This window comes from Neopsephotus bourkii, unplaced genomic scaffold, assembly GCF_033783945.1.
Source record: "Neopsephotus bourkii isolate Nb327-2 ecotype Australia unplaced genomic scaffold, CSIRO-AGI_Nbou_v1 NB_1760, whole genome shotgun sequence".
In the NCBI taxonomy this organism is placed as follows: Eukaryota; Metazoa; Chordata; class Aves; order Psittaciformes; family Psittacidae; genus Neopsephotus; species Neopsephotus bourkii.
Genome location: NW_026902234.1, coordinates 9208173 through 9233372, shown reverse-complemented (window position 1 = coordinate 9233372; position 25200 = coordinate 9208173). Strand labels below are relative to the sequence as shown.

The window sequence follows — 25200 nt, the reverse complement described above, 5'->3', positions numbered from 1 at the left end:
GGAAGCAATCTAGTATGTATACTTGTGAGTGGTTCTGAGAATGATATGGTACCAGTAAGGAAGCATGGCTGATTGGAGCATATGCATCTTCCATCAGTTTGTGTTTAATGTGAAATTTATTTTAGATTTTGAGAAAGTATGAGAGTGTGCTTCTATTTGCATCTGAAGCGTGCAGCTTAAGGAGATACAATGGGACTGGAAGAGTTGAAGTTAGCTTTTTCTTTTTTTTCCCCCTACTCAATGCAGATGCAGTCAGAAGTTAGACATTTGCTTTCTGCTGATTGTACCAGTTCTAAGCTGGTGTCATACAGCAAGTTGTAGATATTTATACTCCAGATATTTTCTGGAGTATAAACTTCTGCAATTTGAGATGACAGCTTCTGCTAAAAGCCTTTGAAAAATAGACTCCATACTGACTTTCTTCATGACCTGTCCTCCTTTATTTATATGAACAAATATGTGTAAATTCCTCTGTGACACCTGGTTGAAACTGATGAGGTTCATCAAGACTGTGTGGAAAGTAAGCTTTTCTTCTAAATACTGCTTCTTTTTGCCCTGTCATCTTTTTTTTTTTTACCAGTCACTGAGGTGCCTGTTTTTGAAGCATGATTTTATGCTAGACAAAATAAGCACTTCTAAGCAGAATTGTGAAGTTTTCCTTTGCTGCTTAGCATGTGTTGCATTCAGTCATGAAAGATGAAGAAAGTAAGTGTTACAGAAAGTATTTTTGTACTAATGGTGGTAAGCACCACTCTTGCCCTCTTTACAAACCAGCATAGAAGTGCTTTAGTTCTTAAAAAGCAAGATGAGTGACAATTGTGGAAAAACAACCTGCTACTGCACTGTAACTGGCTTGCATTTGTGCTATCAGAGTTTAATATGGTTCTTAGATAATCTTAATGATTATTTTAACCCTATAATCTCTGCTGGTATAGAGTAGAGGGAGTGAATCCTGTTGCTACTCCCATCAGTTTTTGTTTGTAAGTGCTGAAATACTGCTTTTAAGATTTGGCATGGCATATATAAGGAGGTAGAAAACTGTTGTAACACATGTATTGAGTGAAAATCAAAATCCTACAGAAGGTGCTGGTTACTGCTAATTCGGGGGGGGAGGGGGAATGGATAAATTCGGAATGACCATTTTATAGGTATGTACCATATTCTGCCTGTACTGTGGTGGCATGATCAAGCCTGACAGTTACAGGGCTGAAGCTGTAAAGGAAGAGAAAGGTGTTGGTTGCTGGTCTGTGGCCATGGAAATCTTATCTGTTGATTTTATGAAAAAAAAACCAACAAAATGTAACAACCAGCCAAAGCCATTCACCCTCCCCTCAGAATAAACTGTTTTCTAGGCTTTAATTTATGTCTGGTTGGTATTGCAGTGATCTCTTGTTTATTACTTTCTTTTTAGGTTGCCTGAAGCTCAGCAGAGGGTTGGAGGATGTTTTCTAAATTTGATGCCACAAATGAAAAGCTTATACCTTGCATACTGTGCCAACCATCCATCAGCAGTAAATGTTCTCACAGAACACAGGTACATTTACCTTGCAGTCCTTTAAGTCTGATACAGGAAAACTACATAAAAGACACTTGTGTTATTAAACCTGTGATATCTCTTTTGATATGCATTTGATATGGTAGAGACAAAAGCCTCAACAACACAAAGCCGTTCCATGTGATCAGGACCAGCCTGTTGCTTTTGGCAGTATGTTATTAATTGTTTGGGGGAGCTTTTCTCATTTGAAGAATGCATGCTGGACTTTGGGTATGTAAAGTGAATGGTAGTGGTTGTCGTCTTGGTAAAAGTCAACATCAAAACAAGCTTGTGAAATTCTGGCATAATTGATCTGATTACTAGTAGGCTTTTTGGACAGTTGGTGAATTTTAACTGTAAATGATAACTGTAGACCTGTAAAAGCCTTTATATTTGTATGTACTTAACTTTATCATGCTGTATCCTTAGCTTTAGTTTTGGGTGATAGGAAGAGAATGTGAGCTTTCCAAGTTTACAGAATTAGTGTTTCCTGTGTCTAAGAAGTAGGATGCTGAGTTAATGTGACGTAGGTAGTTCAGCTTTGGACAGACCTTGACTTTTCATAGAAGATGCCCTGTATCATGCTGAGGGAAGAGTGAGGCCAGAATTTAATTAAAGTAGTCTGCTTTCACAAACTTTTGCTGTGTATTCTCCTGATGAGCATGCGCTGAAGCAGTCGGTAGTTTGGAGCTATTTATGCTTGTGCTTGTGGTACAGGACAGAACCATGACGTTCTCTGGAATGTTATACATAGTTCTGTCAAGATATGTTATTTTTGCTTTACAAGCTCTCTCTGTTGTTGTTCTTGGTTTTTTTTTTGTTTGTTTGTTTGTTATTTTGGGGTTTTTTTGTTTGGTCTATGGTTTTGTTGTTTTTGTTTGGTTGGTTTTTCTTGGGGGTGGGGGTGTTTATGATGTTATGATGGACCAAAGTAAAGATACTCTGAATATTCTTAAAACTCCCTTAACACAAAGAAGCATAATTGATTTGTTTTTTCTACTGTCAGCTTTGAAGAACTCAATTTTTGTTTTAACAGCAACACTATGTGGCCCATTTGTGAGCTTACTCATCAAACTGTAAATAAAAAAACCCTTTTGGTATTTTAGCTACCAAATACTATGAACTATTGCATATGTTAGTAAGACGTGTAACTATGTTCCAAATCCAGTTTGAAAAACCAAAGCTACAAGTTCACATTGCAGAATAGGCAGACAGAAGTTAGGGGTTTTTGTCTTTACAGTTCAACAAGACTTTAAATGCCCTGATGAAGCTCCTTAGTGTTTGTTTTCTTTCAGATGGCCTACTTCTAGTACCATGTTCTTTAAGTGGTGAAATGTATGGGTGATCCACACCTGTGGGGGTTTTAATACTCATAGTCTTAGATATTTTGTTTGTTGTTCGTGCCTTTTTAACCTTTCCACATAGATGTCTGGGATTTAATCTATAGATGGAACATGGCAAGTGATAGCAAAGTGATCATCTAAGTTTTCTTGAGGTTAGTAGATACTTGTAAAGGATTATCCTACTTTCAGAACTCTTGGAAAACACAGTGTTTTCCATAGACATATCTGAGAAAACAGTGGTAGAAATGTGAGGAAGGAAAGCTGTTTGTTCTGCAAATGGAGAAGAGACGCATTTCTTCTGTGTTGCTTTGTGCATAGGTTTTCCTAAGAAAAGTTCAGCTTCTGGCCTGTAAAGTCAACTTTATATCAAATCCTGGTGGAGTCATTGTAAGTGTCATAGAGCAGTTAAGTGATTGGGATGTAGAAGTAGGTTCAAAGCAATTTTACTGTTTGTAAGAGATTGCTCAAGGGGAGAAAGTTGTGATAAACAGCTTTCTGTTTAATGCTGTTGTATTGCCAGGCATGAGTCAACAGAGTCATGTGTTATTTGGTTGGTTGATTTGGGTTTTTTTATTATCTCTGGTTTAGTATTCCAAGCCCTCCATTTTTGTTGAGTAGCTTTGCTGTAGGTAGCAAGTGGCTTGGCTTAAAAATATTGCCTGGGACTTCTGCTGTGAAGAAATCAGAAGGTGGCTTCAAGCAGTTATGAACCTTTTTCTTTCAGAAGACCAGGAAGCTTTTTAACTATGCTGTTTTAAAGGTAGAAGAAAAGAAACAAGTAACAAATGGATTGAAGGCTTGAAGAAAAGGAAAATACTTGAAACTTGTCTGTTCTTGTCTACTTAACTAAGATGGTTTAGTGTGTAAAAGCATCTCTCGTAAACCTTAATGTAAAAGTTACTGTGAAATTTAAGGATAGTCACGATTGTAGTAATAATGAAACAACTACACTGTAGTTAATACTAGATAATACTAAACTGGAATTTTTAGGCATGAGACTGAGGTTTAAAACTTTTTAGAAACTGATGATTAGTTGGCTGGTTTTGTGGTATAATTTTAGCAGAGGGTCCAAAAGCATTATGTGTGCTTTAAAAGCAGGAAAAATATGGCAGAGAAAAGGGTGTTTGCTGAATTTTTGGATTTGAATATCATGTTTGTAACAGCTGTGCTCTTCAGTAGTGTTTTAGAAAGGAAAAAGGAACAGTCTGCAGGAGTTGGATTTGGTACATAAATTCTTACTGTCTACAGCAGATTATTTTTTTCTATGAACTCTATGTACTTCATAAACTGAACACGTGCATTAACTGTGCTTCTGAAAGCCTTTCTACAAAAAAACCCTAGCAGATAATTTCAAGTCAAGCTTGTATCACAAAAATAGTATTTTCTGTGGTTTAAGTTCACTTACTTTTGTGGAAACCATACCAACAAAAAAAACTGCCAAAACATCTCCTAGATAATTGCTCTAGGTAAAACCCCAGAAACTTTACCACTTCTTTAGTTTCTTATTCTAGAAAATATACTAGTTTTATTATTGTGTTTTACTGTCACTTACTAAAAACAACTTAAAGGAAATAGGCTATAATTCTCAAGCATTAACTTTATTCTTTTTTTAACCAGTTGGATCACTGTAACATCAAAATTGTAAGCAGTCGTCTGGTTTGATGTCATATCCCACATATGAGGTTTTTATATGTAATTTTCTGAGGTATCAAGTATGCTCTTTGAGCCAGGGTAAAGACTCTGTATCCATATGTACAAATAAAACAGGACAATATTAGATTTATTTTGGACTTCTAGTCAAAAGTGTCTTTGAACAGCATTTTTATGAAGTTGTTTCTAGATAGCAGTACTTGGGACAGGGCTGGAGGTTTAAAAGGGGCATTCAGTTGGAATGTGGCTGTCTTTCACCTCCCTGTTTCCCCTCCTTTTTAAAATGCCTTTCAGTATGAATGCCAGCCTGTGTTTCCTCTTTACCATTTGCTTCTTGATCATATGTAGCAGCAAACAGGAGCTCATATTGATCCCGCCCTTCTACTCTGCTCTTGTGAGAGAGAACTCACTTGGAGTATTGTGTACAGTTCTGATGTCCTCAACATAAAAAGGACATGGAACTGTTGGAACAAGTCCAGGGGAGGGCCATGAGGATGATCAGGGGACTGGAGCACCTCCCGTATGAAGACAGGCTGAGAAAGTTGGGACTGTTCAGCCTGGAGAAGAGAAGGCTGCGTGGAGACCTCATAGCAGCCTTCTAGCATCTGAAGGGGGCCTACAAGGATGCTTGGGATGGACTCTTCATTAGGGACTGTAGTGATAGGACAAGGGTTAAAACTTAAGCAGGGGAAGTTTAGATTGGATATAAGGATGAGATTCTTTACTGTGGGGGTGGTGAGGCACTGGAACGGGTTGCCCAAGGAAGCTGTGAATGCTCCATCCCTGGCAGTGTTCAAGGCCACGTTGAACAGAGCCTTGGGTAACATGGTTTAGTGTGAGCTGAACCTGCCCGTGGCAGGGGGATTTGAACTAGATGATCTTAAGGTCCTTTCCAACCTTAACTATTCTATGATTCTAAGGAGATGCGCATATATGTTCATATATATATGTATATGCATGTTAATAGAAATACAGTCAAGGCTGAAAGGGATTAGTTATTTCTTAATGAGAGATTTTCATGTTTGGATCTTCAAAGCCACTATCATCTTTAATTTCCTTAAGTTAATCAATAGTCAAGCTGTTGAAATGAGTATGGTGGACAGACATGAAGAAATGGGAATAAAACCTTACACAGCCCATACAGGAAGTCAGGTTCCAGAGCTGCATGTTTGAGGTCGTATTTACCTCTGATAATCACAACAATAATGAACTCTTGCTATGGAATTTGGCAAAAAATTTTCATCTTGGTTCCAGTTGTGTCTCTGTAAGTTTTATCGAGGTGCTAGAATTTGTACTCAACTTTTCCAATTCTGTACAGTCTTGACATTTGATAGGTACTTTGTGTCTCAGGGGTTGTTTCAGAGCTGTTGCATGGTATTTTTCCAGAATTAAAATTCTTTGTGTAACAAATCAAGAATTTTGAAGAATTAAGTAATTTTTCCTTAGGTCTGACATCATGTGTTGCACTTGTGTCTAAAGCCAGTGGCTTTAGCCCTCAAGCAGTTAGCCATCTCCTGAAGAGGTAGAGCTCGCCAGGTACTGTTGGATGGTGGCTCTGGTGGAGACCAATGTTTTACATGTTTTCACCACTGCCTCTTATTTTGTTCTTCTTATTCCATTCTCTCATAGCGGCTAGAGTGCCACCATACATGACCCTTATTGTGATTAATTTATTTGGTAACAGTCATGCCTTTTTGGCTCCATTGTAAGAGGTTTCTGTCTAATATGCAATAGTTTTGTTTGATGATGTCAGTTCAAGTGCAAGGTGATCCAGTATAGTATAGGTGCTATTTTAGAGAATTTTGCTAGCTAGTGAGAGCAGTACTGCCTCAAGGTTGTTGTGTTTAGTCAGAGTAGCGTTGGTTATTGTGTATGCTTCTCATCACAGACCTACGCTTGCCTTCTAGTAAGAGAAGAAGCAGGAAGAACAACCTAAGCTGTAAAAGAATGGATTTCCCTCAAATTAAAAACCACATTTGGATAGAAGGTACAGAAATGGGTAATTGCAGTGGAGTAAGGAGCCCCAGGAATGTGACATGTTGTTTTCCTGGGGATGATCGATCATAAGCCACAAGGTTCAGTGCAAGGAGAAACTCCAGCAAGGATAAAGAGGAGGCAGAATCATAGAATCCACTAAGTTGGAAAAGACTTTTAAGATGCATCAAGTCAAACCGTTACCCCTGGACTGCCAAGTCCACCACTAAACCATGTGACTAAGGGCCTCATCTGTGTGTTTTTTGAACACTTCCAGGGGTGGTGATTCTACCACTTCCGTGGGCAGCCTGATCCAATGCCTGAGCACCCTTGTGTGAAGAAATTGTTCCTAATATCCAGTCTAAACCTTCCCCTGGTGCAGCTTGAGGCGATTACCTCTTGTCCTGTTACTTGGAAGAGACCAACCCCTACCTCACTCCATCCTCCTTTCAGATGGTTGTAGAGAGTGAGAAGGTCCCCCCTGAGCTTTCTCTTCTCCAGACTAAACAGCCCCAGTTTCCTCAGCCACTCCTCATCACACATGTGCTCCAGACCCTTGACCAGCTTTGTTGCTGTTTTCTGGACCTGCTTCAGCACCTCAATGTCTCCCTTGTATTGAGGGGCCCAGAACTAAACACAGTGTTGGGAGTTGCAGGCTCACCAGTGCCGAGTACAGGGGGATGATCACTGCCCTGGCCCTGTTAGCCACATTATTTCTGATACAGGCCAGGATGCTGTTGGCCTTCTTGACTGCCTGGGCACAAGCTGGCTCATGTTCAGCTCCCATCAGTCAGCACCCAGCATTTGGTGTCCGCAGACAGTGCACCGCAGAAGGTGCACTCTGTCCCCTCATCCAGATCATCAGTGAAGGTGCTTGGGCTCCTGAACTCTGAACCAGTTGCCCCAGGGCCTTGAACTCCTCCTTGAGTACACTCAAGCTTCTTGAAGCAATTTCCTCATTTCTTAAGAAGCTAGGATTAGGGTTTTGTGGAGTGTATCCAAAATGGCAAGAGGAAAAATAACTGAATATAGAATTTGCTGAAGGGTAGATAACATAATTTTTAAAAAGTCTGACAAGCCCCACTGATAAGTGGTTGTAAAACTCTTATGAAGTACAGAGAATGCAGACTCAATGTAATTGGTGTTAAGTATATAATTATTATTGGGGAGGGGGTATAAGTTTGTTTTGGGGGGGGTGTTTTGTGTTTTTTTTTGTTTTTTAGTTTAACAACACCATGTCTATTTCAAAACGAAATGCAAGAAAAAATGCTACAAAAGAAAATTTAATTTGAAGAAAAAGCAGACAAAAATCAGTAATATACACCTGCTTTTTTAACTTTGCCAAGAAGCAAGTGTCGAGCCAGTCTGCATTTGGGAGAAGGCTGTTCACAGATCTTTGCTTCTTCAAACATTAGTTCTGCTAGATTCTTCTATTTTCTTAGATAACATGTCCCAAGCATATTCTCCACTTGCATCACAGACCTAGCAGTCTGGACAAAATCTGTGAAGCTGAAACATCACAATTACTTCAAGTAACTGGAGCGTGGAATACAGATCAGCTTGAGTCAGGGATCTCTTTGTGCCTCCCCCACTTCGGTGCATCCCAGAGCCTTCAAGTGTGCAGGCTGATGTCATACGCCAAGCAACAGTCCCTGGGAGAGGAGCTGGACTGGGAAGTTTAGCACTAGGAAGTTAAGAGCTGCTGTTGAGGGGTTGTTGAGCCAAGCTGTGCCACAACGCTCTCAAAATGCGGTGCCTGTGTGCAGTCCTCAGACCCCTCAGCAGTGATAGCTCGTGCTCCATCTATTACAAACAAAGACCTACTTCAGAAGTGTAAGTTGTGATTTTGTATAGTTTTAATTCCTGGGTCTGCTTTCCTCAAGTTTAAATGGCTTTTTCTTAACCTCTGTTATTGTAGACACATCTGAACTTGTTTTCTTCCCTCTCCCGCTCTGACTTCTAGCTTTTGAGGCATCTGTACTAAGAAAGATTTGAAGATATTAATAAGGCTTAAAGACACTTTTCATGATGACCTTTAAAATATCTTAGGCTGTGAACTAACTAGTCTGGAGTGGGGAGAATTCTTCAGCTTGAGATTTCAGGCTAAATGAAGCACAGCACAGCACTTTTGTATTCTTCTCTGCATTCTGTACAATGATGCTAGTAGTGAATTCAAATCTCAGCTGCCTTTTTCTGAAAAGCTGTTTATTTAGGCAGTTGAGACTAAGTTGATGATTTCACCGTTGTAAAGGTTTTCCTGTTCAGCTAAATGATACCTTTTTTTAAAGCATACTGCCTAGCTTTGGGCCAGAGTTCTATTTAGCGTATACTGCCTGGGAGATTGCAGTACTTACAGGCATCAGTCAGAAACTGTGACATGAAAGAGCCATTGTCTTTGGTGAAGCAGCTGCACCCTTAAGCTACTGACACAGACTTTGAAGCTGTAATTGATTAAAAAACAGTTGTGAACTGTTGTCGTATTAAACCAGTATTTTAACTGACCCATATTTTATTGAAAGTAAACTTTTCCATTATGTTCTGTGTCTTTTTTTTTTTTTTTTTGTAAGTAAATGAAGGATGCGCACTATAAGCCTTGAGGTAAAGTAAAATCAATTTTGCCAGATACTGTAGGTCCATGAAGCTGCAGAGATAGCAGGTTGGTTTAAGATGAGTAGATTGCTAGTGGGGTTTGCATGATGGAACTGCTCAGGCAAAGTTTTGGGTACTGTTGTATTAAAACAGAGTGTGTGTGTGTGTGTTCATCCTAGAGCTTGAACAAGCTGTCATGTCAAAACTTGTCAGAGGGAAGCACAGGAGTGTATGAAAGAAATCATTGTCCTCTTGAGAATGTTGGGAGGAAAACTACGCCATTCAGTTTTAATTGCACCTATTAATGCTGCTTTGTGCAAAAGGCTTCCTGATGATGCCATCACTAAGCCTGTTTTTCAGGACTTTGTGTACATTTCAAGCCTGCTGAGGTTTAAACTAGCTCTGTAGGTTCCTATACTGTGATTAAAGAAAAAGATGATAAGCAACCAAGTATTTGGTGTCAAGAGCAGTGAATGGCTTGGAAACTGCTGCAACATTGTGTAATCACGACGTGTGTTTAATTAAAGGCACTGCAGAGTAGGTAGCAAAAATGGATAATTTCAGGCTTTTATTTCAGGATTCCAAGTTGTCTTATTTTAATTCAGGACACAGTGAGGTTTGGGGGTTTTTTTGCCTGTTTTCTTGCATGTCTATTTCATAATGCTGAAGTTGGGTAGAAATGGAACAATAATAATGAAAATCGTAAATGTGGGTGAAATAGTAACCAATGTTTCTCCTACTCTAGAGCATTAAATAAAAGTAGGGGAGGGGAGAAGCACAAGTATTGTGTTAGCAGGTAGCTCAGCAAATACATTTGCATAATGCATTTGTGTGCATCCAGCATCATGGAGATGGCCACAGTAATTAGGAATAGGGAGTTTTGCCTCTGTGATTTTTAAGGTGAAAATCAGCGCTGTTCAGAACAATGTAAATTGAATACCATGTGGTGTTTGCAGTTGGCATGTTCTGTAGAACACGCTGCTATGTGGGGGAGAAAGGAGAAGCTGCATAGATATGTGTATAGATGTGTTGCCTGAAAGGGGGAAGACTAGCAGATAAGGTGAAAGGGAAGAGTTGATAAAAGTTAAGCAGCAGGGGCTGTGTGCCTGGCTGAAGAAAACAAAACGTGAAGAATGTTTAAGCTTTTCATTCCTGTTAGTTCTTGTAGCAAGTATCTTTTATTAAAATAAAGTAGATGAAGATACTTGTCAAATACCGTGTGTAATTTAACTTTATGATCCTCACATGGATGGGGATGCTTATGTGGAGAATTAATGGATAAAACAAAAGAGCAGAGATGTGCATGTGAGCAGTGTCACATACATAATGAATTGAAATTTGAAACGGCTGAGTGCCTTCTGACAGAAGGGCTTTCACAGGTAAACTCTGGTAAAGCTTCCTGTAGAAAGTGGGTGTTGGCCCTTCATTTGCCTCATCACCTCACTGGAAAAAGCTTTTTCCCTTTTAACTGAGTCAGGAGGAGAGGATATGCCACCACGCTATAGACCGTGCAGCTTTCTGTTTCAGTGAATCAGCCTAAATCCTCAACGAACAAGTAGCTGGTAACACTGTAAACCCAAAACATGAGTCAGAATCCTTAGTCTTGCTTAGGGTGCCACCAAGATCAGTTGTCAAGTTCTGAAGTTGGTGTGATTTTTATGATGTGTAAGTGCTATGACTAAGAAAGTGTAAAGCAAAGTAGGTCTTTGGCCTCTGGGTATTCAGAATTGGCCAGCTTGACTGAAACTTAAATTTAAGCTAGAAAAGTACATGGGTTTACCTGTGTTGCATTAATATAATTTTTCATGCAAGGTACTGTACGAGACTTCTTCAATGGGTTTGAATTTTGGCTAAAACCTCATCACATCATGGGCTGATTTTAGGAGGCCTGGAGTTTCTGATACATGTTACTTGTGAAGGACATAGCAGGATCTGCCTTGTTGAGCTGTGGGCATTCTGAAGTGTGCACAGCCCTTCTGTTTACATCTTTAAAATGCAAAGCAGGTGTTGGGAAATTCCCTCACACTCTTTCTTGGCTCTGCAGTTCAGTACAGCTGAAATAGCACAAATCTGTGTGCCGAGGAGTGCCTCGGCCCAGGTAGAATGGGGGTGGAGTGCTCTAAAAGATGTGGCATAAAAGGTTGTATTGGACCTGACAGAATTCAGAAAGTATGTTGGATATATTTAAGCAACTTAGTGTGCATAAATACCAGTTAACCTGCAGACAATTATTGGAGTAAACTGTGGAAAAGCCTTTTCTTCTGTAAATTTGGGGAAGCTTTAGTGGCTAGGAGGAGAGAGATCTGGGTGGGATTGTCAGTAAAGCACTTTCATTGAGTTGGGAAGGTCGTGATTCATGCCTTTGTTTTACTCTTTTCATCTGTTTAGGCAAATTATATTGATAAGCAAAGTGTCACTGGTTGTGACATGCAAAGGAGTGTGTGTGTCTTGGGGGAGGTAGGGAGGTCTGTTTTGTCTTAATCTGTGTAATGCTTTTCTCTGGTATGACTCGCTGGTAATTGCGCATGTGGATTATGGCACTGTCCTGTTGGTGCTTTTTTTCCTAGGGAAATTGAGCAGGTCAAGATTTGCTTTCACTTATGCAAGGACACACTGCCCTAGATTTGGAGGTTCTTGCCTTCCCCTTTTTGTTAATGTGGCTGCAGTATGCAAGTGTTGCTCTTTTATTGCAGTTTGATGTTTGACAATGTGTTTTCCACTTTCTGAAAGTACTGGGTTTAGTAGCTGGCTAAGGCTTCCTTTGACAAATCAAACTATGCCAATAACCAGGGAGGGAAGAATGTTTCAACTAGTAATTCTGCCTTATGGGGGAGTAATACTACTAATTAATAGGAAGTAATGACTTTCAGGATATCTTAGAGTGGAATTTGCATGACTGTCACATGAGAATAATGTGGTTTGTTGTGTTGAGGTGTTTTTTTGGGTTGTTTTTTTTTTTTTCTGAGCTCTAGCTAAGTTACTATAACAAGGGCTCAAAACAAGCAACCCCATCTGCAGACATTTAGAATGGCACAGCTTTAATGCAAGAAAATGTTGCCTTTATAATAAGGGGCTTCCTGAATTTCCTTTATTTAGATTTTTGTCTGTCTTCAACCTGAAGCCTAGGAATCAGCTCAGGTGCTGCTCCACCTTCGTTTCCCCATGGAACTTGTCCTCCATTGCAGTCCTCTGAAACCTCTGCTTTACAAGGAAGCAGAAGATGTACCCATTTTAAGTTTTCTTGTTAGCTGGAATTCCCAGGATGCACTGCTTTTGTAACTCGGCTAATGTAAAAAGTTGAGGAGCTTGGCCAGTTCTTGGAAATGATTCAAATATGAAAAGAACAAGTGGATGGGGAAGTAGCAATTCATGATATTTGGAAAGCATGGATTTCTTACAGCAGCTTTGCTGTCAAAACAAGTATGTTGCACAAGTACACCCCCAGTGAAACCTTAACTTGTTTGAGAATAGACTACACAGTAATTATTTCTTCTATGGGGCTGCCATTTGTATGGCTGCTTATTTGGTCATTTCGCAATAACACCTTGGATGTGTGAGGTGAGGTCATTAAACAAATAAGTATAGGAGGGAAAAGGTTCTGAAACATTCTATGTTTTTCTGTTAGTGCTTGACACCGTTAAAATAACGATGCTTGATTAAGTATGAAACCATTGACTCATTTATGCTTGTGTATTACTTGTGTAAACCACCTCTAAGGTCAGATGTCATTTTACTAAAATAATATAGGGTAAATGGCTTTATTCTGTAATCGTTGCTTGGGTGGGGGTAGCATTTAAGAGCTGTCTTTCTGCATCAATTGCCTAGAACTGAGGGTTTGATCTAATCTCTTGTTCTCTGCATGGACCTCAAATCTGCAAATTCCTTTGTTCCTGTATTTAATGCAGAAACTGATTGCAGCACTGAAGTTGTGCTTGAATTGCTTTTTGATTTATTTGACCTCTTGTCTTATTAGCAGAAGTCATTGTGGATGTAAGACTGAAGAGTTCAATGTAATTTTAATTGTTTTGGTGACTTGATCTTAATTTCCTTTAATGTCTTGTGTACACAGTGAGGAGCTAGGAGAATTCATGGAGGTGAAAGGTGCCAACAGCCCTGGGATCCTTGTACTGACCACGGGCCTCAGCAAACCTTTTATGCGTCTGGATAAATACCCGACGTTACTCAAAGAACTTGAAAGGCACATGGAGGTATATCTTATCAGCATTTATGTTCCAGCTTAATGATGATTTGACAACAATTATTTTAAAGGTACATGTCAAACATGATGGGACCCAAAATTACATGTTTGCTCTTCCATCAGCCTTCTGAAATATGGGCTGCAATGGTTTAAAACTTAGTGCAGTAAAACTTCTGTAAAAGCTAAACATTTAAAAGTTAAATTAGCTAGAAAAGCTAATCATCACTACTAGACCAGTCTTAGGGTCTAGGTTGACTTGACATTGAATGCATCTGCTGCATGATACTTGAGGCTACTTTCTCTTGTAGAAGGTGTGCTGCTTCTCATCTTAGGACCTCAGTGTGTCAAACACCAGAATAGTCCCTTTGGCTTTTACTGAGCACTGTCCAAAAATTGTATTTTCAGTATGGGGAGGTATTTGAGTAGCTACAGTTTCTCCTCTTGCATTATATAGGTTAGATTTTTGGAGTGTGAAGGAGGGAGAGAAGTAGAAAGCATATGGGTCTTTGTCTTGTTATACAATTTGGTTTGTCAGTCAGTGACAACAGAACATACCAGTCAGTAAGGAATTCAGCTTGTGACAAACCTAACATGCCAAATAAAACTCCTTAAAATAATCACTTTCCTGTTAGGGTTTCAGAATCTCTTACCCACTATGTCTTGTAAAACTGCCTTGGGTCTATTTTAAGCTTGAGTAGGAATGATACAAGTGTGTCTTCATTTTTACTACAAGAAAGACCACCAGTGCTTGATGCAAGAATAAAAAGGCTGTGAAAAGACAGCACATCAATTTACAACTTTTCATAGAGTTGTTTATTGTTTTTAGTTAAGAGTCTAAAAACTGGTTTTTTTTACTAGATCTAAATCTTTTCTCCATTGGTTTTAGGATTATCATCCGGATCGTCCAGATATTCAGAAATCCATGACTGCCTTCAAAAACCTTTCTGTAAGAGTGATAAACAATAGCTGATGGTATATTTTAAGTAGAATATTTTTGAATTTCATCTCCTGTTGTTGCTTTGAAACAATGAGGTTTTTTTGTAAACATATAAGAAATTTGTGAAAGCTTGGAAATTGATACTGTTTGTGGGATAGTTAAGGATAGTCATTTGCTGGAGAGTTACAGCAAATACACTATTGATGTAAATGCCACACAAAGCATTTGCCACCTCTTGGTCTTTCCTCACACTTGAGCTTTGTTTTTGTTTCTACTAGTGCTAGCATAACTAGTGTCCTGTGTAAGTGCTTTACAATAATTGAGCTGCAGCAAGCATATACTTAATGCAATCTCAGTTACAATAAACTGAATGTTTTGTGCTTCCTGTTAGAGGTGTGTGTGGTAGTAACCCAACATTTTCGAGTTTTTGGTTTGGGGATCCCATTCCATTGGGTGCTTTACAAACAAGAGAAAACAGTTCTTACTGAGAAAAATTCAAATGAAAGGGATTACAGCTAGTAGAGCAGGTTGGAGACATTTAATAAAAATAGGAACACAAGGTTATAAACACAGTTTGTGCAGTTGGTGTAGCTCTTTTTACTGAAGAATAGGTGCTTTGTTGTATAGTCGTGTATTTGTGACAGCTGTTTTACTCTTTTCTGCTGAGCCTAGCAATTTGTGGTTAAAAGTACAAAAATTCTAAAATGTAAAGAAAGGAGAAATTTGAGAAACAGAGCTATTGGCTATGAGTTTGGAATGGTAATTGAAGTAAGTGTATTGGGGAAAAAAATGTTGAAGTTAGCAAAATAACTTTTTTTTTTTTTTTTTTAAGAAATAGTGGTAGTAGTCATCTAAATGAAAACACTTCAAGTTGAGTGCTGTCTTCTGTACTACAAACACAGCAGTAAATACAACTGTAGTGGTATTTCTACTCTTAGCCAGTTCCAAATTGATAAGAGTTGATAGAGATGATGTTTTTTCCTATGTTTGTTAGGCACAATGTCAAGAAGTACGGAAACGGAAAGAACTTGAATTACAAATACTGACAGAAGCTATCCGTTGTTGGGAGGGAGAGGATATTAAAACACTTGGCAATGTGATTTACATGTCCCAGGTCATGATTCAGTGTGCTGGAAGTGAGGTAATTTCCTTCTCATCTTTCCTTCTAATCTTCTTGGGCTTTTCATTTTGAAGAAAATTAATTATAATCATTTTGCAGCAGAAGGAAACAGAATGCTTCAGAATTACTAATCTAGACTAAAATCTTTCTCTACTGATTTAAGGCTTTTATTACAAAGCCTGGGATAAATTTCTTTGAAGATGAATGGTCTCATCTGTAAGACTTACTGAAATGGAACCAAATATAGCAGTTACAGACATTTTAAGATGATTTTGCAGGACCATTTTCAAAGTGCATAATTAAACAGGATTTTTCACATGTAGTTATGTTACGGGATCATTTTGTGTAGCAGTAATTACGGGGCTTGTATTATAAGGTGTCTTAAGGCACACTTGCTGTTTTGGGCACTTAGCTCAAGTAGTAAATTTTGAAATACAAGCTTGAGAACTAGGTGGTTTGACAGAAATGGACTTAGAAGAGACATTAGAAAGTTTAAGGTGATGCTGTGAAGTCTGGTGTGATTATTTTAAAAAAAATATCCAAGCATACAAAGAAAATGCTATCCTACCAGAAATAATGTTAAAATAACCTTAAAAGCAAGTGCCAACAGAAAGGAAATATTCTACAGATTACAGACATGTTTTTACAGTGAGTTGTTCCTCTGTAAAATCAATGAAGCTTTGAACCTGGTGGCGGCTTTTGAATTGCAACCTCATTCAATCAGTTTCTCCCCTTAGAACAAAGATGCCTATACATATGAAGAAAGTGAAAAGTGTTTATGTAACAGAATAATTAAGAATTAAGTTTGCTAGAATTAAAACATTATACCTTAATGCTTCTTTCTTTCATTGTTTGTAGTGGTAGATGTAAGAGAAAACCTCTTCCCATAAAAATGTCCTTTGTGCTTTTGTTTGTGGCTAACTTCTTAAGTGAAAGCAGCAAATTAAAGCCATAACAAAGTAATGAGGGCATCTTATTGTAAATATAAGCATTATTACTTTTGTATGTTTTTTCTGCTTTGGATCATAATCCAACATAATTCAAAAATCTGATCTTTTCAACTTGAAACACCATGGTTTTGACATTACTGTAACAGCATCCGTCTAAATTTATATTAAGAAACTCATCTAATGTGTAATTTTGGTTTTGCTGAAAATGGCAGAGCAGTTGTTACGATATTAAACAAGGTCAGTATTTCACCCAGACTATAAAATTGGTTTTAAAATATGAGGCTTTACTCTCCAAGAGGAAGCATAGGTGTGTGTTACTATAAGTTTTCAAATAGAAAATCAAATATCTGTCTTTGCTTTTTTTCTAGTTTTACAGACAGTTAATTTTGCCAGAGGTAAATATTTGTTGAGTAATTATGGAGCAGTAATGTTAGTGGCAATTTCTAATAATATAAAACAAAAAAAGGGGTGGGGGGGCTTGTGATGTTGTATTTACATTTTCATTTTCTTTTTTTGATAAGGAAAAGAATGAAAGGTATCTTCTTCTCTTCCCTAACATTTTGCTAATGTTGTCTGCCAGCCCGAGAATGAGTGGGTTTATCTATCAGGTAAAGTAATACATGTATATATGTGTATAAATGTTTTTTGGGAAAGGGGTGTGTTTTGTTTTTTCCAAATGGTGTTTCAGAGGAAACTTTCAAGGTTTGTTAAACTCTGCATTTATAAAGATAAAAGGTAATTTCTGCAGTAAGAACTGCTCATCTGTTTCATAAAATTCTGGTCTAGAAGCATGGGGTTTGATTTTTGCAGCTGTGATTATCAGCAGGGTTGTTTTTTTTTTAACCTTGTTAGTAGTAGCTGATGAGTGGAAGTGTTGGTAGTTTTTTTAGATCTACATAGGGGAACAGTGCCGTTGTACAGGCTTGTTACTGCTCTTTGCTGCTCAAGTCTTATCGAAATTACACAGCACTCAGCTTTCCTTGGTGTGAGTCAGGCTGTTGTCATCGGTTTCTTTAGGCATGTCTACGTTAGTGTTTTATATTTGAAATTAATCTCTTTTTTCTGTTTAATGATCTTTGAGTCACAGCATAGAAGTTGTTTTGGGGCTCACAGACTAGACTTACTCTGGGTGAAGCTGAACTGGAAGGCATGCTCCAGTTCTGTGAGCAGATCAAATACATGGACTGACATTCATTAGCCCTGGGCCCAGCTTAGACTTAGCCGAGTGTAACACCACCTGAAATGCATGCAATGCGGGCATCATGTCCTTAGCACCAGGTGTTTCACTGCACAGATCTTGCAGTCACTGCTGGTAGACAGTCTTTGAGCTCTCTACCAAGTTTCCTAGCTGAATACTTGTGGCTGTTTCCCCAACTACAGAAATAGAGCATTTGCTATAGTACAGGAGGATCAGTGCTGATCAGGTTGGCTCCTTTGTACTTTAGAACACATTTGCAGAAACACTTGCATTTTGGTGTGTATTTCCAAAGACTCTTGAAAAGTGAAGCTAAAACAAATGAACAGTCCATGACTTCCTAAAATCTTTATAAATGTTCAGGTACTGCTGTGTTGTTTCCAGACATCACGTCAAAACACCAAAAAGCAAGGGGAAAACTGCAACAAAGTTCGAAAAGGAGCCAGAGATTTCACCTGCTCTGAGTACTTCTGTAAATCAGTCTTTCAGGCAGTTTCTTTCTCCTGAGTAGTGATATGCCTGCTTGAAGGAATGTTCAGGTTCAGTCATTTGGGGTTCCTATGTGATCAACCACAGCCAGTTGTTTTGTTGGGTGTTTTTCTTTATTGAAAGCAATTGTGTTCCAAAGTTCATGTTTGGACTCGTGTCTTACCTACTAGTAGTAACTGGATTTATTGAAGACAGTGTTATATTAGGTGATTTAAGTGGACAGTCAAATTTGTTAGCTCTGTGCCACTCTGAAGAGTTTTTGGCAAGTGTTTTACCCAACATTGATGGAAAAAGATGCTAGAAAAGGCAGGTAAACTCTGTATTCCAAGTGGCACATCCAGGATTTCTGATGAAGGTAGATTCTTGTGTACTGGTTAAAGGCAAATGACTAGAAATTTAGTGTGGTAACAAACAATATGAAATGAAACCACCTGACAGGTTTTATTTTTGCTCTCCTATTGTACATCCCTTATTTCTTCCACTTCCCTTTCACCTTGTCCCCCAGGAGCACAGTGCTGTTCAGTAAATAAGCAGTTTTCTGCACATTAGTCTTCAGCTTCTACTCAGTATTGCCACAGCCCTTCCTTAGTGTTTGCCATCCAGCCCTCTCCTGAATGCAAAACTCCTCAATTTCCTCATAACCCCTTCCTAACACTGAGAAAGTCTAAAATTTTAATGGCTACATATTCACAGCAAAGTGAAACTATTGCATCACTGTCTGTGTCTGAGACAGTGGCTCAGAGCTCTGTCTGCATCGCATGTGGGCCACCTGGACTTCCCTTCTGAGACTCTTGTCTCAGAACTGGGTATGGATATAGACAGAAGATGATGCAGCTCCCTCAGTCATTCCCAGGGAAATGATGACATTGGAGGCAGCATCCTACATTACACCCTCCCTGTATTTTTGAATATTCATTTACCAGCAGGCTTCATGTTGTGTGGTTGCTAGTGCTGATACCTGCCATGCTAGCTAATAAGGAGAACTTTCAGCAATGGTAAACCTAAATTGCAAGGGGCATAGGCCGTACTTCATCGGAGGGCTTCACAATTGTTTATTGTAAGATGGGAAACTTAAAAGATTCACAAGTTCAGTTCCATTTTCTGTGTTTGCTGGGTTTGTACTACTTCTGTCCATGTGGTTCAGGGGATCTTTGTTCTTTGTCACCAGTTTTTTGCTTAGTGTATCCCCATAATCCATTTCCACCTATATCAGTGCTTTTTGCGCCTCCTTAATTGTCGTTGTATGCTGTGTTATTTTCATGAACCAGCAAACATGGAAAAGCAGAATGAATTTTAGGCTGCATTGTCGTGCACAGTGCCACCATGTTTCCTTCAGTGAAGAAGCTGTTGCAAGAAAACTCTTCCTTTCTCTTTGGCATCTTGGTCTTGAGCATGCCCTGTGCATGCAGAATATCAAGTGATTTTTAGTTTCAAGTGTCTAAGAAACCTTTGTCCATTCTGCACTCATTAGAAAAGAAAGAAAAGAAAAAAAGTTGTTTTCTTGTCCCTCCAGTGGAGCCAAAATTCCCCCGTGCATAGTATTTGTGCTTCTGCCAGCATGTGCTGAATAGCGTTTTTGTGCAGGAGAATATAGGATCTGTCTTAAACTTTCATTAAAGTTGCATTTTTGGTAAAGCCTTTTCATCCTGAGTTGTATTTATTCTTCTGTGCTTGTAAACGGTCAAAAAATTAGCCTAAACTGACTTTCCTCCTCTCTCCTCCCCCTGCCCTCCAGCTTGACTGGGTTTAAAACAAGATGTTACCTGCTGCAAAATAATATGTTCTTCTGAAACTTTATGGATTTAAAGATGTTTTTACTGCTTTGGGGTTTTTTTTTTCCCCTCAAAGTACATCTGTGAGCAAATTTAGTAGTGGGGTTTTTAGAGACATAAATCTGCAGTAAATAATTGATACATTTGTTTAGTGAAATCTTTTCTAAATCTACTTGTACTACAAACCTTGGTTTGAGAGCTAACCAAACAGTTTGCAAACAAATGTTCTTAAAGATGAATCAGCATTGCCTCTCATCATGTAATATGGATGACCCTGAAGGTTTCAGTTTCATGAACCCGAGGCTGTGATGCGTGACCACTATTACGTTTATATGGATTTCTTAGCCTGCATAGGTATCAGATAGACTGATACTGTCACAGGTGCCATTTGCAGAAGTTTGGCACGTTAAAAACTTCCATTGCAAAGTGTTTGTATCGTTTTTTTCTTTTAAATGTTTTTAACCCATCAGTGTGTGTCTTGCCAATTTATGGTGTGGTGTTTGGTTTTTTTTTTCAGAACTTGAAGTTAATAGATATGGATACGAAGTTAAGATATTCTTGATAATGTTTCTCTGTTGTTGGATTTAACTTCAGTGTTACTACTTTTTTGTTTTTCCAGGGAAAACTGCCAACGACAGGAATGACTATCACAAAATTAGAAGACACTGAAAACCACAAAAATGCATTTGAAATATCAGGTATTGACTGTAAACATAATTATTACTTACTCCAGGATATGCTATTTCAAGTATCAGTTGCTCTGTCTGAACAAGAGGGGAAAACTTTTTCATTGTGAGGTTGACCAAGCACAGGCACAGGTTGCCTGGAGAGATCTCTGTCCCTGACAATACTCAGAAGCTCTCTGGCTACAGTCCTGGGCCACCAGCTCTAGGTGTCTATGCTTGAGCAGGGGAGTGGATGACCTGCAGAGGCCCTTTCCAGTCTCAGCTGTCCTGTGGTTATACAAATTTAGTAAAGCAGTTACCCATAGCCTCACTTGAAAGCTTCTTCTTGCTGCTTGTCTCAGACAGTTCACAAACTGTCTTTGCAACAGGATTCATACCCAAATTTCTGCACTTTAATGAATGGAGACAGTAGCCTTGGAGAAGGTCCTTTACAATGAAGCAGTTGAAAGTATGCTACTCACTGGAAGAAAGGGAATTCCAGAGACTCTGGAAAAGCTTTCAGCAGAGCCTTCTTCTAGAAATGGTCCACCTCTTTACTGAAACCTTTAGCATCTCTAATGCTAATGATGTGGACCATGCCAAGTGCAGGGTGCTACACCTGGGTTGAAGCACACCTGCAGGCTGGGTGGAGAAAAAATTCAGAGCAGCCCTGCAGAGAATGACTTGGGGGTGTTGGTGGATGAGAAAATAAACATGAGCCAGGTTCAGTGTGTGCTTTTAGCCCAGAAAGCCAACCGTATCCTGGGCTGCATCAAATGGAGCGTGACCAGCAGGTCCAAGGAGGTGATCCTGCCCCTCTACTCTGCTCTTGTGAGACCTCACTTGGAGCACTGTGTGCAGTTCTGGTGTCCTCAACATAAAAAGGACATGGAACTGTTGGAACAAGTCCAGAGGAGGGCCATGAGGATGATCAGGGGATGGAGCACCTCCTGTATGAAGACAGGCTGAGAACATTGGGGCTGTTCAGCCTGGAGAAGAGAAGGCTGCTTGGAGACCTAATAGCAGTCTTCCAGTATCTGAAGGGGGCATATAGGGATGCTGGGGAGGGACTCATCGTTAGGGATTGTAGTGACAGGACAAGGGGTAATGGGTTAAAACTTAAGCAGGGAAAGTTTAGGTTAGATATAAGCAGGAAGTTCTTTACTGTGAGGGTGGTGACGTGCTGGAACAGGTTGCCCAAAGAGGTTGTGAATGCTCCATCCCTGGCAATGTTCAAGTCAAGGTTGGACAGAGCCTTGGGTGACATGGTTTATTGTGAGGTGTCCCTGCCTGTGGCAGGGGGATTGGAACTAGATGATTTTAAGGTCCTTTCCAACCCTATCTTACGATTCTGTGTTTCTGTGTTGTGCATACTTTGGCTAATTTCTGTCTGTTAAATCATTCGTTTCAGCATGTACCTAATACCTTTAGGTTATTTAAATGAGTAGGAGTAGAGTCCACACAGTGGAGCTTCATACCTTCTTTCATTTTCTGCATCAGTTTTGCCTCCAAGCAGGTTGCATTTAAGCTAAGTAATTTTGACCCTCTGTAGTGGCAGGTGGTATCACACATCAGTGCTTTGAGGGAGAGGGGAAAAAACTGTTGATGATACATGTTCTTGAGACAACAGCTGTGAAACTGAGCTCAGATGAGGAATGTGATGGGTTAACATGGAATTAACTGCAGAAATTAATCTGATTAAGGTTGCTTTCCCAGGTGATTTTTGCCCATGATTTTTAGATTCAGACCAACTTTGTGCCTTTTTGCGAGAGAAGATGGATGAACCATATTTTATAACTTCTTATATGTTGAAGCTTACAGATTCAAGAATAACATTTTAGGCTATATGCTGGCTTTCCTGGAGAGAAGGTGGAGAAGTGTAAGGCTACTAGATGAACCAATCTCCTGCATCTGTTTCTTGTCTTTAAGGGTTGTGTTTAATTATTAGAGGTGGGGAAAAACACGGAACCTATACTTGGCACAAGAACAAATACATGGAAGAAATGCCTGTTGTAACCTGTGAAAGTGCACTGCTGCTGTACTGAAAATATGAGTTAAAGTTTTTGCTTAATACTATGGGGATAAAATGTTTTAGGAAATTAGCATCTTTATAATCATGTTTGATAGACTAAATTGTTCTTCTGTGGTTTCTTACATCTTCTTTTTTCTGTCACCTAGGAAATATGATTGAAAGGATACTAGTGTCTTGTAACAACCAACAAGATTTGCATGAATGGGTGGATCACCTGCAGAAGCAAACCAAAGTCACAACTGTTGGGAATCCCACCATTAAACCTCACTCTGTGCCATCTCACACGGTAAGAAAGAGCTGGATTTAAGTGAATGAGCAGTGTATGCTCAGTTAGGTCATCTGGCAAATATATCACCATGTAAAACTTTTTTTTTTTTAGCCATTAGTAACAAGAACTGAATGTTAGAAGTGTAGTTTAATGGGTCAAAAGATCATTTTGTTTTTAACTGTGTGAGTAAAAGAATAAAATGCTTAGATAGTGGTGTAATAGTTTAACAGGGTAAAGGAAAACTCCTTGTTAGTACTTTTTTGATTTTGACCAAATAATGCATCGTTGTCTTTTAAGTATCCTTAGAACAGTAGGTTTTAATTGGTGATGCACTTGACATACTGTGGAGAAACAATTTCCTTAAGTACTTTCTTTTAGGTTCTTAATTTGGGTTATTGGATATGAATGGATCTAAATTTAGCTCTGTCCTTGGTGGTGAGAGAAATGGGAGCTGGGCTGCTTGTAGCTGTTCTCTTCACTGCATGCTCTGTCAGTGATAAACAATAAAACTTCTTTAAGATCCACTTTTCCAAATAATAATTGTATAACAATTTTCAAAGGCCAGCTATAATAAGTAAAAGCACTAGATAGCAAGTGAGATTATTTCAACAATCCTTAATTATATTATGTCTTTATTATGATAATGTGCTTTCTTTCCTTTCCCATCCCATCACCTTTGTGTCATTGACAGCTTCCTTCCCATCCAGTAACACCCTCCAGCAAGCACTCAGACAGCAAGCCAATACCACTGACACCTGCATACCACACTCTCCCTCATCCATCACATCATGGGACTCCACATACCACAATAAACTGGGGACCGCTGGAACCTCCGAAAACCCCCAAACCTTGGAGCCTGAGCTGCTTACGGCCCGCACCTCCATTACGGCCTTCAGCAGCTCTTTGTTATAAAGAGGTGAGGTACAGCAGCCAAGAAATATGACTCTCTAGCAGGCGTGCAATGGGAAGCTTAACTTTTCTTTATACACCACCATTTCACAATTTTGTGCATGTTTTTATACACAGGTGATTAACAGATAGTGCTAGAACAGTGCTAAATGGACTGATTTAGTCTTGCAGCTCAGGAAATACTAAGGCGTGCTAGGAGAGGCTTCTTCTACCTCCCCCAAGTCCTCCCAGTCTCTATTCAGTTAAGAAATTAAGAATTTATTTTTTTAATTTTATGTTTTTAAGGTGGCACTTTTTTTATGTTGATAATCCAGACTGATTGCAGAGCAAGTTGTTTGCTAAGCACACTGCAAAGTATCTAGCATAAGGGATCCTTGGTGCTTCAAAGAGCTGTATCAAATCATTCTAAACAGCTGTGGTGGTGTAATTGACTCTTAGGTGTCACTTTTAGTAGGCAGCTATAGCATATTTAAGAAAAGGAAAAAAAAAAGAATGGAAACTGTCAAATGTTTTTGTACTTAGCAGAATATGATGGCTAATGTTACTATTAGTAGAAAAAATGGCTTAAATTTTAAGAAGCTGTTGTATTTTTTTAATTAGCATATGGTATGAAATAGAAGTCTGTTCCAAGAGAAATAAAATGTGGTGTGTTTAATCATAAAAAGATGGTGGTGGTAGGTTAATTTGGTCTTGCTACTACATTTTGCGTGGTTTTGTAAATAGTAAGAAAATGGTAGCTTTATGTTCGAAGTCTGTGCATATGTAAGGAGAATATTGGATGCTGTGTGGCTTGGTGATATCTCCTGTCATGCGTTCTCGTGATACTTGCTTAGTTTGAATCAGCAGGGCCCAGAAAGAATCACGCAGTTTGTACCCAAGAACATTTTCTTCTGTAAGCATGAGATGCTGACAAACAGATTTCATTCTATAGACATATAAATTGCAGTTTCTTAGGAATTGTAGGGCCCCCCCCCTTTTTTTCTTTTTTCTTTTGTAAATCCCATAAACAACAGGGAAAAAGTGATAGGTGATTTGTGTTTGGAAGGTTAGTATTTAAGCTTAGTTGCTACAAGAGGTTTTTATGTTTGATTGTACTGTATGTTCATTTTGTAATCTAAGTTAAATTCCTTTCATGCTTCCATGGGTAGGGCAATAAATTATCCCATGTGGTGAAATTTGAATCACCTTTACAGCGTTCAGCATACAATGATGTTCAAAACCTATCTTCATCTTCTTTGGTTTGTCCTTCTCATTCACCTTTTTACTTTCTTGTTCTGTATTTTTGTAGAGGATGTCTTGTATCCTTAAGGTAAGGGGTAGACCAGTATATCCCTTTTGTTCCTGTAACCTGACACTGTCCCTGTAAAATAGCATGACCATGTTTTGAGCAGAAAAGCTGTATTTGTTGCTGGTTGTTTTGGTTTTGGTTTTTTTTGGGGGGGGGGGGGGTGTGGTGTTAAAAAATTTTTTTGTTTGTTTTTTTTTTGCTGTAGAGCTTAGTAAGAACAGACCTCAACATTTACAAATTCTGGCTTTGAAGAGTATACTATCTGCCAAGCTTTCTTTGTTAGGTTC

General features: G+C 38.9%; 1 protein-coding gene across 6 annotated transcripts in view; it reads left to right on the top strand.

Moving 5' to 3' along the window:
• Nucleotides 1-25200, top strand: part of ARHGEF7 (Rho guanine nucleotide exchange factor 7) — a 123152-nt gene that overhangs the window by 75758 nt on the left and 22194 nt on the right. For all 6 annotated transcript variants that reach the window (XM_061377752.1, XM_061377753.1, XM_061377757.1 and 3 more), the window contains 8 exons: nt 1412-1534; nt 13160-13298; nt 14175-14234; nt 15220-15366; nt 16817-16903; nt 20371-20449; nt 22595-22734; nt 23408-23632. In XM_061377752.1, the coding sequence (XP_061233736.1) occupies nt 1412-1534; nt 13160-13298; nt 14175-14234; nt 15220-15366; nt 16817-16903; nt 20371-20449; nt 22595-22734; nt 23408-23632 (1000 nt within the window). The remainder of the gene's footprint in view (nt 1-1411; nt 1535-13159; nt 13299-14174; nt 14235-15219; nt 15367-16816; nt 16904-20370; nt 20450-22594; nt 22735-23407; nt 23633-25200) is intronic.